Here is a 13,381-nt window from a genome sequence, read left to right as displayed (position 1 = left end):
TTTTTTTTTTTTTTTTTTGTAGTAGTAGTAGTGTAAGAGGTGGGGGCAGAAATGGAAGAGACAAGGCCAGGATGTGGACTGTGGAAATATATTGTTAAGTAAACAGTGACTGATGACATCTTTGCTTCTTCCATTACCTTGGGATAAGTCAGAGTCTGGCAGGTGTTCTGTTTTTGGTTTAGGAACCCAGCCATTTCTGCTGAAATGAGATTTCAAGAGGAGCCTGATTACTCAGAATTATACTATCTCTCATCCCCAGACTTCGGAAGTTGATGGAGAAGAGGAAGAAAGTAAGAATGGTTTCTTAGAACTGTATTCTTTCTACTCATTGTGTGGGAACTAGCTCAACTCGAGGGAATGCAAAGAAGAGAACTAAACATGACCCTGCCATTCTATCACCGCTGAATCACTCTATCAGGACATCTGGAGAATAAATTAATCTCAATGGGCTTCACTGTGTTTCTTTCATGATATTCTGACTAAAGAAGGTGGGTTGTATTATCCCCCTAAAAGGTCACCTATTTTTTTTTCTTCCACTATTCCCCTAAGTATTGAACAAGAAAATGCCAGGAATCATTGAAGGTTTCAAAATTGACAGTTATTACTGAGACCATTGTCTGGAATAATCTTAACACTGGTCTTGTTTCTCTTCCTCTCCTTCCCTGTCCTTCTCTTTCTTATTTCTTTGTTCCCTTCTTTCTTCTTTTACTCCTGCACTTCATTATCCTCCATTTTTTTTTCCTTGTGGTTGTAGTTAATAACTTTGCCAGAGTACAAAAAGTCTATAATACTAACGAAACGCAGGAACTTTGCAAGCAATCTCTATTTTATATCCTTATTCTAAAACACATGTTGGGGTGCATCAGTTTCAACTCTCAGCTGCTGTATATGCCTCACATGGGGTGAAGCAGCTGTCATAGGAGCCATTTCCTTTTTATATTAAACATATGAAATTCTGATTTAAACCGTTAGTGAAGCTCAAATTACTTTTCTCTCTGCTTCACTATCCCTGAAATAAAACACTTCAGTGAAAAGCTATACTTTAAACAGAACAAAAATAATTCAATACAGTTTTCCCTAACGTAGAATGAAGGAGACTGTAAGAGACTTGGTGTTCAAATGAATTTGGAAAATTCCAGGTTAAACAAGATCTTATTTTGGAACTCACAAGAGCTTTTAACATGCCAAAGTGCATTTCGAAAGTCTAGGTGTAGAGTACAGTAAGTTGTATTTATCAAACTAACATAAACATGGAATTCTTTTCTCCATGGGGCATGTGGTGGTAGTGGTGCTTGACTAGGCATCAAATGGTGCTTGAAAAATGGTAGTTTAAAGGCTGTCAGAACCCTCTATTCTGGACGGAAATAGTACAGAAATATCTACTTTGTATATTTCTTGCATTCGATTAAAACACCTTAGTTAAATCAATTGTTAAATTCTCAAACACTGGTAAACTTTAAAGAGGGTTTACAACTTTTAACAATGTCCTCCACTCTGTCCAGTGGAAAGAGTAGTATTTGGAATAGGGGGAACAGAAGCAGTTTATTTATTTATTTATTTTTCAGAAGTGGAATACTGGCAAACCTTCTCCCAAATGCCTTTCATAAGTATTTCACTACCTTCTGGTCTTCTTCCTTTTTCTCCCTGTCTCAAGGATAAAGGATGGTTAGATATAAGCTAGGGAGAAAAGGGAACCATCCAGCTACTTCCTCCTAGTTCACACAAATGGCTTCAAGTGGCAGTGTCGTCTTCTGCAGAGCTTCAGAAGAGCTACGAAGTTCACATATTTCCAGAGCACATGGACAAACCAAATAAAGAGAATAAAGAAGAAGATTTTTATATTTTAATTACATACAATGGATAATTTATCCGACAAACGGGGTACTGAAAAGATTCAGATTACAATATGTTACTTGTCTTCAAAAACTAGGACTGCACTTTGAGAGAAATGGGTATGAATTCCCCAGAGGTAAATGCCTCATTAAATATATACAAATACTTAAGTCAACAAGAAATGATTTGTCATTTTGCCTGGGAATAGGTTTATATAGAAGGTAACACAATGTGAATTTTAATGATGAAAAAGTATTAAAAAGTAGATTTAAAAGAGGAGGAGGAAAAATAGTGCAAAAGCAACAATGGCTACATCAAAATACAGGACCTGCTCTAGAGGACAAAATGACTGGGAAACACACATTGGGCCACAGTATGAAGGGAATAGGTGGTGTATGAATCAACTTGGGCTTTAAAATGGATCTTATGGGGGAACACTTACATAATTTTAGCTGTTTCTGAGTTGTAGGAACATTTGTAGAGAATAATTTCAAGAACCAAGTGATCAACAGTGTCAAATGTCAGAAAGAGCATGATGTGAACACTGAAAAAGTTATTTGATTCAGTAATTGATTCATTGGGCTTTATATGGTAACATTGACCAGAAGCAGTCTGGAACCTTGACTATTATTCATTAAAGAATATGATTGTAGGTCATAGCTGAGAGGATAAGAATTAAGAGTAAGTATTTTAGCCCTGAGACACACATTTATAAGAAAAAGATTGAAGGAACATATTAACCCACAGTAATTCTAAACCAAAAATTAAAATTGACAGGCAGAAAGTAATTCTCATCAATATATAAACAATGCACCATTATGTGTTAATTAATACAATGTTTCTCAATTTCCTTACTCAAAATATATGTGAATGGGGGCACATTCATAAACATAGATCTAATATCTTATCCTAACCAAGAACTACTTAACAGACAACAGGAGTAGTTTGAGATTTTAATTCAATCTGTTTTCTCTTATACTGTTTATTGTGATTATGAGGGTAATATAATAATATTTCCTAACTGCCTAAAAGTGTGATTCAAGGACTCTGTTTATAGAGACCTCAGAGAGTTAGATAAAAATGTTTTAGATTCTAGGCTCCTCCTCTTCTCTCAGCAGGTTCCATAAAGCTTCCAAGTTTCCATTTCTATACTAGGAAACCTGCATTTCAGATAGGAGAGAGCTCTTGAAAAAACAAGGATAGACTCTGGCCAATAGCAGGCAGTCAATAAAGCTCAGTTATCTTCTCTATTATACATTTGCTTCCCCTTCTTTAACAATCCTCAAGCTTTTGTGCCTGGGACTTCTTGATATGTGAAAAGAGGAATGGTAAACTAGTAACAATGAGGCTCCAGTGTTTTCAAATGCCATTTTCAAGGAGTTATTTTCCTAGAATTTTAGATGCTACTCAACAGAATTAAGTAGCACTTTATTTTAAATGATTGGCTGGGTTCTGAATTTTGAAATGAACTATAAGACTACCAACTTTTTCATAGAAGTTAATATAAATTTCAAGGACAATGAAATAAGGTAAAGGTCAGATTGATATGCGCTATTACAAAATATGTTGAGTAGTTAAAAAAAAAAAACAACTAACTTGTCCAAGAAGTCTGACCAATTTACTTACTGCATCATCCAGTAAGTTTCCTGTACTCTTTTTCCCAGACGACTTTGATGAAGGAGAAGGTGAAGGAGAAGGGGCAGAAAGTGTTTCTTCTTGTTCAATTTCTTTTTCCAATTTTATCAAACCAGGAGGTTCCACGCCATACCTTTTTAAAAATACCAGATCATTATAATGCATAACTTCTAATGATATAATTTTCATATATTACATTTGATTATAAATACCATAGTAAACTGCTGCCTTTTAAAAACAAAGTTAATTTTTAATGGCATTGAAATGGTAAGTTTTCGAATTAGCCTCCTTCAAGCACAGGGGAAAACACATAAACCTGCTTTGCATGTATACATGTCCATATATAAACACAGACATGATGATATACTAAAAATGAATACAAATCTTCCATGCAATAAGTTGATGAGTCAATTACATGAATAACTGTGGTAAATCTCATCTAGATTTTGCCATTACCAGCTTTAACAATATTAGTGCTGTGATGAAACTCCTATTTTGAACACACATTTGTTAAAGGTAGAGACAATATCAGAGTCAGGTTTGAAAATAGTAACACCTCAAAAATAAATATTTCCCCAGAGCAGTGTCTGACACATGGCATAACCTTTGAGATTACTTTTGATAAATTATCTATCCTAATAAAGGCTTCACAACTAGGAAACTAGAGCACTGAGGTTCTAAAGCCAGTCTTCAGTGTTTTTAAAATAATCTACCATAGAATGAGATATTGTTAATGGACTCAAATTAAGGTGTTATTAAGATGGAAAGTGATATCACTATTATTATAGGCTTTACATATAAATTTGCTATAGGCTTTCTTTAATGAATTTTTCTAAAATTGTGGGAATATCAGAAATATCTCAGGACCAGAGCTTGCCAGATCAAGTTATCAACTCAGCTTTACTACTCACTGTCAGATGAACCTTGGCAGGCAAACCCTTTTTAATCTCTCTAGACTACTGTGGGTTCTTAGTTCCATCAAGGTATAAATTTGGGCTATGTTGAATGTTCTTAAGAGAATAACATGAACTTGGTAGTGAGTCTGGACAAACTTAACACACTAGAAATCACAGCCAACTAAAAGTCAATCATAAGTGAAAATGTTCTATTTGAAAGTATAAATTAGGTCAACTGGAAAATATGATTTAATTTGTAGTTGTAGGTGGACTCATGCCACCTTTTAGGAACAGGTTGCATAAGTTTTGCCTTTTTTTACAAAGTGAAATGGTAATAAATGTACTATTAGAGTAACAACAGGCTCAACTCCATATCCAATAAAAACAAAGTAGAATAGACTTGAATAAAATTGGTAACAAAGTCACACATGGAAAAAATCTCACCCTGGAGGTTTTTCTTTATCTGGGAATGCTGAAAATTAGCTATGCCATTGAACATACAAAATCAACACTAAGCCCGAAATCTCTGCTTATATTGGCTTTTGAATACTTCAGGCCGCCTAAGGTATAGTCAGCCAGTCCTGAAATGCACACTTAAATGCAATTCATTGGCTTCCTGTCTGTCTGGAGATGTCAACAGGCTGTAAATCTTGGAAGTCCCCTGGGGTTGGGGGTTTGCACCTGCTAGCCAACTTAGTCATCAAATAGGTCTTTTTTTTTTATGTTTTACAAAAGGCTGCTTCATTTTTATTTCCATGATTACCTTTATACCACTTCACATCCTTATTTTGTCTATAACGTTTTCACAAATTTATACAATTCTCCATTCTTTTCCAACTATAAGATTTTAGAGTTTTAGAAGGGGGGTAGCTGTTGTTCTCAAACAGAATAAGGGTCAAATTAAAGACAGCAGGAAGGTGAATCTTCTGAAACCAAATCCTCAGACCTGCAGAACTCAGTTATAAAACAGCGGGGTAAATTCTGAAAAGACAAATACTTATTTTTGCCTCATTTTGAAAAAATACAAGAAGATGCTAGGGAAAGGGTCTATAATTAATGATTGTGTGATGAGAATATATGGATGGATTTCTCATTTTTCTGGCACTTGATACAACTTTTGAGATTGATCTGATTGAAATAACTAAGTCCCTAAACTGAGCTCTGAACTAGGAAATTTACTCAAACTATTTAGTAGACTATAGTTTTCAAACAAAGGACATCTGGAGTCTATTTTAGTAGGGTTAGAGAGACAAATTTTATAGACAAATGAAAGAAATTTCCTCTTTTTAAGGCATGTAACAGATAGTTTATAGATTCTTGCAAGACAATTTTGCTCCATTCAATTTATATTTTAAAGCAACTTAAGGGTAGATTTAGATTTGAAAAAAATTCAAATCATGTGAAAGTACATGATATTCTTAGCAGTCAGTTCAAGTGCTTTAAATGAGTCACTTAATAATCTTGATGTAAGAATATTTTCTTTTAAGTAACATTTCTTTTCATTAGTTTAGGAATTGAAATAGAAGATTAAAGAAAATTCACACAGGATTTTCTTTTGAATGATCATAAATTATGTTCCAAATCAAAATAAAAATCAAATAAAAAGTTCTGTTGTAATCTTGATTATTCATTATGGCACCAAACCAAAGAGACAATCTTAATTGTGCAGTCTGGATAAATGTGAATTCATAGTAACTTTTTTCTTTTTTTTCCAACAATTAATGTCAAAACACTTTCATTAAAAATATTTCTGAGGTTTTATTGACTTGCTTTTGCTGAATCTTTTACTTTTTTATAAGACCAAAACATATTTTACGTTCAGAAATTGACATCTGTCTGAAATACTAGCATAGAGACTTCACTCGCCAATAATGATAGCTCTATTTAGCTGAAAATAAAAGGAAGTTTTACCCATGGGAACAAAAAGTGGTCTCATTCTCCCATCTCAGAACTCAGAAAAGTTCAAAGCCATCAAAGGAGTCTCAGTAAGTGTCCCCAGGAGGAAGAAAGTGGCAGAGATTCAGAAACATTCTGAGAATCAATTCTAAGTGACATTGATGCTTTTAAGATGGTACTTTTGAAATTTGGAGAAGTAAGTGTTTGGAGTCAAGGATAAGAAAACATCATCTCTCAGTGATGAAAATCATGACTCCTAAGAATGCATGGAAACTCTGTTGAGGACCAAACTCATCTGTTTGGTGAGAAAGCTAATGTTGTAGTTCTTGAGAACTCTCTCCAGATTACTAAAGCTGTTTTAATTCATAAATGAATTTTCATTCAAAATAGTGTATTTCTCTGTACATTAGTGAGGAGAGGAGGGAGCAAATATTCAAACAAACAGATACAGATAAGAAAATATCTAGGATAAAATGTAAGAGTAAAAATGTTTTTCCCTTTTGTTCTTTCAACTACTGTGTTTCAACATAAAGGTAAGGTAGTGAGAGTTGGTTTATTGGGTTGCTGTTTGTAAACACAATTGAAATTCCATAATAAAACTTCAAATGTATAACAGAGAAAGATTAATGGACATTTATACTTAATGTTTCATCTATCCAACCAATGTTCAAGTATTCAACATCATCCTGCACATAATAACAAAAGCATTAACACGAGTGATATTTTAGCTTATTTTCTTCTTTACTGAAAAATGTGCAGTCCTTCATACCACTCAAGTAGGTGAAGAAGAAACAGAAGAAAAAAAAGCAAAAATTATTAGTTAAATATCATAATGTATGAGTTATTTTAACCTTTACTTATCTCCATTGTGATATTCCTAAATTGTTTGTGATGTATCTTTTATAATTATGACTGATTTTATCACCTCACATGGTCATGAAGTACAGTCAAACATGGAATAACCCTGAATGACAATAATATTAATATATTTCTAGTCAGAGGGAACCTTTCACATGGTACTTTGCCATGAATTTGACAACTGACAATGTCTCCCTTTCATTAACCAAGATTCTAATGAGTTTAACATCCTGTGGTAAAGGACAAGACTCAGAAGGAGGAAAGATGATTTCCAGTGTCATTTCCTCAGAGGATATAGCCCATCTTCTGTGAAGTCTTGGCCACAGTTAAAAATGTTTATTCCTCTTAGAGTGTCCATGTAATAAAAAGCATAATAACAAACAATTACATAATTACAAACATTTGCCTGAAAACAGGCAAATAACTACAAATTAAATGGGACAATAATGACAAATCCCAAGCTGATACTAGAGAGAGTAATTCCCCTTATTTATCTTCTACCTTTCAGAAGCAATAAAGGAACAAAAATGGAATCTGGAATCTTAAACTATTTTAATGGCATAACTAAAGCTAAGAATGTCCTATTAAATAGGACATCTGGACCATCAAAGTTTCTTTTACTAGAGCATTTCAGTGGCAGATGCTGATTCATTGTGATTTTATTTCATGTCTAGTGTTCTCATGTATTTTTAGCTTCCCCTTTCTGAGGGGATAGCTGCTGAGTCCTGGGTTCTCCTTAGACTCAAGGCTGTTTTTCCTGCAGAGGAGAGTCCCCAGCCTTTTGGTGGAGAGCATTTGTCAGGGTTGCAGGAACAGCACTGCCTTGACCCTGCTTCTTCACAGAATTCAAGGATGTGGCAGCATTCAGGGGAAGAGGTCTTAAAAACAGCCAGGCACCCAAGCTTGAACACACTTCAGTTGACCATGGACTAGGGCATCTCCCTGGAGGTCATTGCCCAATTATCAGAGAAGGGTGTGATGAAGAGTAGGGAAATCCCTTAGCAAAACCTCGACTCAAATGGACTTTTTAACTCCATACTGGGTGAGACTCAGTAATATGTAGATTGAATTTAAAAGCATTAAAACAACGCTTAACCAATTATTAAATCTTTAGTAAACTATTGCGGTGAAATAAACTTCACAACTGTTGCACACTTCTTTAAAATAATATTGACTATGATGATTTAAAGAACTTAGAATTACTTCTGATTACAGGTTAACTTATTATTGGATAACAAGCAGATAATCAAAAAAATTATCTATTTGTTAGCAGTAAGTTTTCTATCCATGCTATAATTAACTGATTTGCACATGCTATATTTTCTTTTCCTTGATTTTTTACATAAATTCCTCAAGTGAAAATGTACATTCAGGGCTATCTCTCACTGTATTTTAACGGCTCACCAAATCCTAGCCCCAACAGTATATCCAGATTTAGACCAGAAAACATCTTCTAATTAATTCTGGCTTTTATTTTTCATCAAGACCTCTTTGAATATTTAAATATTCATTTCTCATTCTTTGAGTTTCATAGGACTCTCAAAAGCCCTGTGTGGTTGGCAAGATAATCAATGGAAAAACATGAAACCAAAACAACTCAGCTTAGGTCCCTACCTCTGCTTATTTGATATGGTGGCTATAGTTAAATTTTTTTTCTTCTAGGAGAAGAAAATATCTATATCTAAATATGAATGGTATCCTACAAGCTTTTCTTTAGTAAAAACATAAAGATGGGTATCATTGTACACATCTATGATACCAGAAACTTGGGAGGCTAAGGCAAGAGGATTTCAATTTGAAGGCCAGCCTCAGTAAACTAGTAAGACCCTGTCTCAAAATAAAAAATAATAATAATAATAATAATAATAATTATTATTATTATTATTATTATTTTGTTTAAAGACTGAGGATGTAATTCTGTGGTGGAGTGCCCTAGGGTTCAATTTCCACACAGTTCTCACCACCCCCTAAAGAAAAAAGTCATAGAGAATAATTTAAAAAGCTATTTCATCCACTCAAATGTGGAAACTAAAAGAGCTGAGGGAGGTGGTGTAGAATGGGGGAATAGAGGAAAATGAACAAAAAACAGAAGCTGCAATTATTAAGGAGTAAACAACCAGCAATGGTAGAAAGGAGTAGAAAATAAGAGAAGGCAGGAATAGACTTTCTTCTAAGAACAGACACATGCCATATGGAACTTCACTGTACGAGATCCTCCTCCACAATCCCCTTAAGTAAGCTTTAAATGGAAAACGTATTTGATTCAAGTATATTTGCAAATGCTTACACACAGCAACATTGACAACAAGATTTTGATGTAAAGAACCTTGGTGGCATGCTTGTAGTTTGAACAACTGCTCTCAAGATGTCCATAGCAACCTCTATCCATAGAGGAGGCAGGCTAGGTCTCAACACAGTAGCAGTTGTTTGACTTACCTGGCTGCAATCCGGCCAAGCTCTAGCAAACAGAGACAAACTTCTCGGGGTTGCTTGTGGAGGACTAGAAGACAAGACAGAAATAGATACATTTACAATAGAAGGGACTGTAAAGTAGCTCTACAAGGAACAGACTTGCTGATGACTGCTGCCCCTCCCCAGTTCCTCTTGATCCCAGAAAGTGAGCCAGTATTCATTTTGACACTCACAAGCTCTATCTTACTAGTTTTCAAGACACTGCTAACCCTTGCCCCCAAAAGCTGTTAGTCTCAGAAACTCTCACGCTAAGTAATTCTCATCCTGAACATATTTTTTAAAGGAGTTAATATTAGTAAGTCAATGTTAGATACATGGATAGCTGTCATTCTGATATTTAAAAACACACAGCACACACAGACTAGATGTAAGACCATCCTTTTTAATATCTTGGATCCACCCTTTCCCAGTGATTCTAGAAAAAAGAATGCAAACAAATAAGGATACAAATTGTAAATTACTCTCCTTTATTAACTTTCAAAGAAGAATGTCAAGTGAGACCCTGAAATTTGGTGTCTTCTTCTAATCAAATATGATTATTAAATAATGTTTTAAAGAGATACTTTTAACTGTGTTTTATAAATATAAATCAATTTTGTAAATGTGTATCAGCCACCTGTGTTTATTAAATGAGCAAATTGGAAGATTTCTTTGAACTGATATTTCTATTTTAATATTATCTAATAACTTGATAATTCTGATTTACTGTAAATTTAATATAAATGTAGCTTTGGCTACATTTCATAATATTGACAAATCATACTTGTATTTGTTGAGCCTAATAAAAGCATGTACTGCTTAAGCAACCACTTTTAAAAGCTTGATCAAGATATTTTTAAAATGTTATTTGTCATTTAAGAAAAGGAAAAGAGATGTTGAAAAAATTTTTCTCTGTGGACACTCTTTACCAAGTTTTACAATTAGTGTTCTAATAAAATATTTGCTTATTAATAAACTTTAAGAAAAACAGCAATATTTTTAAATTCTTGAACATAGAATTTTGTAATTTTTCAGGATTATTTTTACTTCACTTAAATATTATAATTACTTCTCCTTACAAATTATGGCAATAACTGTATATGGCTCTCTGATACCATGATAGAATTTGCTAGAAATGCATATAAGTAGAAAATAATACTTTTACTTAAATAATAAAAGTATGTGATTCCATTTCGTTTTAAACAGACATGTGAATTATTCTAATTCCATCAGCAGTGTCACTTTAAAAGAATTGATTATGGAAACTAGGAATTAGAGAATATTTCTATTGTTGATGATACAAATTTTAGTTTTAATTGGTCACTGGGGAGTTATTACAATATTCTACTAAAGGAAGTCTTGAGTTACTTCTAATTAAAGATCCTTCATATAAAAAAATATTTACCTCTCTCATTTCAAATGAGCCAGATGACTGTGGCTAGAATAACAACTTTATAAGATTTTGTACATTAAATCAACTTCAGAGCAAAGTAACATCAGGATTGTAATATCACATAAACATCAGTTCCAAGCAGAGAACAATAACAAATATCATAAAAACTAAACAAATGAAAATCGATATTCCTGTCTTAATTATCAATTTATTTAGATTTGTAGTTTAAAACAAACAAATAAACAAAACAAAACCATGTCCACAACATAAAATAACAAAGAGTTCTGAGAGGGAGGAAGAACCCTATAAAAACCAAGAAACAGAAAGAAGCCTTGAAATACCCTGCTGATACCCTCATCTGAAGTGAAAGTAGTGTGAAGCTAGTAACTAAAGCCTCAGGAGCTTTAGGTACACTTTCATGCATTTCTTGATAGAAAAAGTGTCAAAATATAAACATTATTAGTGAATTGACTCAATGGTGTCAATGTGCAATCAATAACCAACTACAGGAAGTAATATTTGACACAGATATAAAAATACTTTAACCAACTTACACATATTCTGAGGATGATATAAGTATTGGTGTGTAAGTAGGTGTTTTATGAAAACTCAAACTCATTCTGAAGAAAAACAATAACAAGGGCCACATAAAAATGAAAATTTGTCATGAAGGATGCATCACTATTGTGGATCTCTTTGTTTCTTGTTTGTCAAATTAAACAGATTTCGCCTTCTAAAACCCAAATGTTGACTCTACATGGTCTTATAAGAAAATCCATTTGGCAAAATAAAAAAAAATAATAATTTTTTTCATTTTAACAGAATCAACCTATAAAATTTGACATGAACATCTTTCCCAGTGTAATATTTAAGGAAAATGCTGACAAAAACTTGTTTCACTTTCAAATTTTCTTAGAAATACTGCCTTTAATAAAGTAATAAAATTGCTTCAAAATATACCTATATTATTGTTTCACAGGTTAATGACTTTTCAAACATTGGACATACCATGCCTGGCTTAATGTGGCCCCCCCAAAAAATCAATGATTTATGACTAGTAAGGAATGAATGAGATAATCTAGAGGTGCATGATTTGGCACAATGACCAGATCTCAGTAATTCCTTAGTTACTATTATATCTCATAATATCAAGGACGACGATAATTACATGGTAGTGATAGTGGTTGAGACAATGCACAAACTGAAATAAGATTAATTTTACCTAGAAATGGCAAGAATTTATAAAAATAAGTATTGAATAATAGAAATAAGCACTCATATAACATTGTTGTGAAATTAAAATTCAAAAATTTTTAAGTAGTATGGGTATGTATAGTGTGCTTAAGAGTTGACTCTTATTTTTGTACAAAAGCAAGTTCTAAACTGAATTTAATAGATGGAAAGAATGTAATGAGGAAGTAAGGGGCAATGAAATTGACAAAATTATATTATGTGTATCTACAACTATATTACACCTAATCTTACTATTTTGTATATGTATAATATACTTATAAAAATAATATAGTATTTGTGGATTCAAGTCACAAATATCAAAGTGTGAGCTCTAATATTTACTACTTGTGTTATTTTGGGAAGTCATTCAATAAAATCTCACTTTTCTAAGGAAATAAGATACAGCCTACCTCACAATATTTTTTGTGATGATTAAACAAAACAATATTAATATATGCTTGGCACAGTACTTGTTAGGAAATGCTTGCCCAATATTAGCTCCCTTCATTATTCTTTTTTATTTTATTGTTTTTTATGATTTGCTTAAAGATCATTCTCATTTGCTTCAGCCACTGAACATTACTGTTTTTTCCTATGTATGTTTTATTTGTGCACATATAAAGTGTCAGACCCTACATGGTAGAAGAATAAATTCTGAAATGAATGAAACAATTACTATGGGGATACAGTAATTTAGAGTAGGATCACTCTATGATAATGTGTATTTTTAAATATTTTATACTATATCAGAGATAGCGCTAATTTCAATCAAGTTTCATATTAAACACATAATTTTGGCCAGTATGTATACACAGAAACAAAGTAAATATTCTTTAGCTATTATAAGTATATGTTAAATATAAAGTTTAAGTAACAATTATAGTTGGACACATTTTATTTTCAAGACACCAAACATCCTACCATTAATTTTTCTTTGAGAATAATTCAGTTGAGTCTACAATCAATAAATTAATCAAACTGACTATTGTATAATTTGTAAAAACAAGTAATTGAATGCATATCTTTGTGTTAGGATGATCAGAAAAGCAACTCTTGGTGAGTTGAATTTGAGCTAAAACCCTTGCATTAAGTCATCTGTACCATTAACTTATACATATTTATTCATTTTATTTTTAAGCAAAAATTTTCACTTCTCATGAAATTTATGGTAGGAACAATTTTTTCC

The 13,381-nt window shown here is 32.8% G+C and overlaps 2 protein-coding genes across 15 annotated transcripts in view; one reads left to right on the top strand and one right to left on the bottom strand.

The window, feature by feature from the left end:
- LOC107134305 (small VCP interacting protein) overlaps positions 1 to 433 on the top strand; it is a 66,932-nt gene extending 66,499 nt beyond the window's left edge. The window contains exon 4 of one of the 2 annotated variants that reach the window (XM_048788505.1): positions 260 to 433. In XM_048788505.1, coding sequence (XP_048644462.1) covers positions 260 to 343 — 84 coding nt within the window. In that variant the 3' untranslated portion in view covers positions 344 to 433. Of the gene's footprint in view, positions 1 to 182 lie in introns of both variants that reach the window. The other variant, XM_048788506.1, reaches the window with a different exon arrangement.
- Gas2 (growth arrest specific 2) overlaps positions 1 to 13,381 on the bottom strand; it is a 125,371-nt gene that overhangs the window by 56,372 nt on the left and 55,618 nt on the right. For all 13 annotated transcript variants that reach the window (XM_048788500.1, XM_015477714.2, XM_015477715.2 and 10 more), the window contains 2 exons: positions 9,555 to 9,618; positions 3,460 to 3,601 (listed from right to left, as the gene is read on the bottom strand). In XM_048788500.1, coding sequence (XP_048644457.1) covers positions 3,460 to 3,601; positions 9,555 to 9,618 — 206 coding nt within the window. The remainder of the gene's footprint in view (positions 1 to 3,459; positions 3,602 to 9,554; positions 9,619 to 13,381) is intronic.

This window comes from Marmota marmota, unplaced genomic scaffold (assembly GCF_001458135.2).
Source record: "Marmota marmota marmota unplaced genomic scaffold, marMar, whole genome shotgun sequence".
In the NCBI taxonomy this organism is placed as follows: Eukaryota; Metazoa; Chordata; class Mammalia; order Rodentia; family Sciuridae; genus Marmota; species Marmota marmota.
The sequence above is the reverse complement of the archived record's forward strand: the minus strand, read 5'-3'. Positions and strand labels throughout refer to the sequence as shown.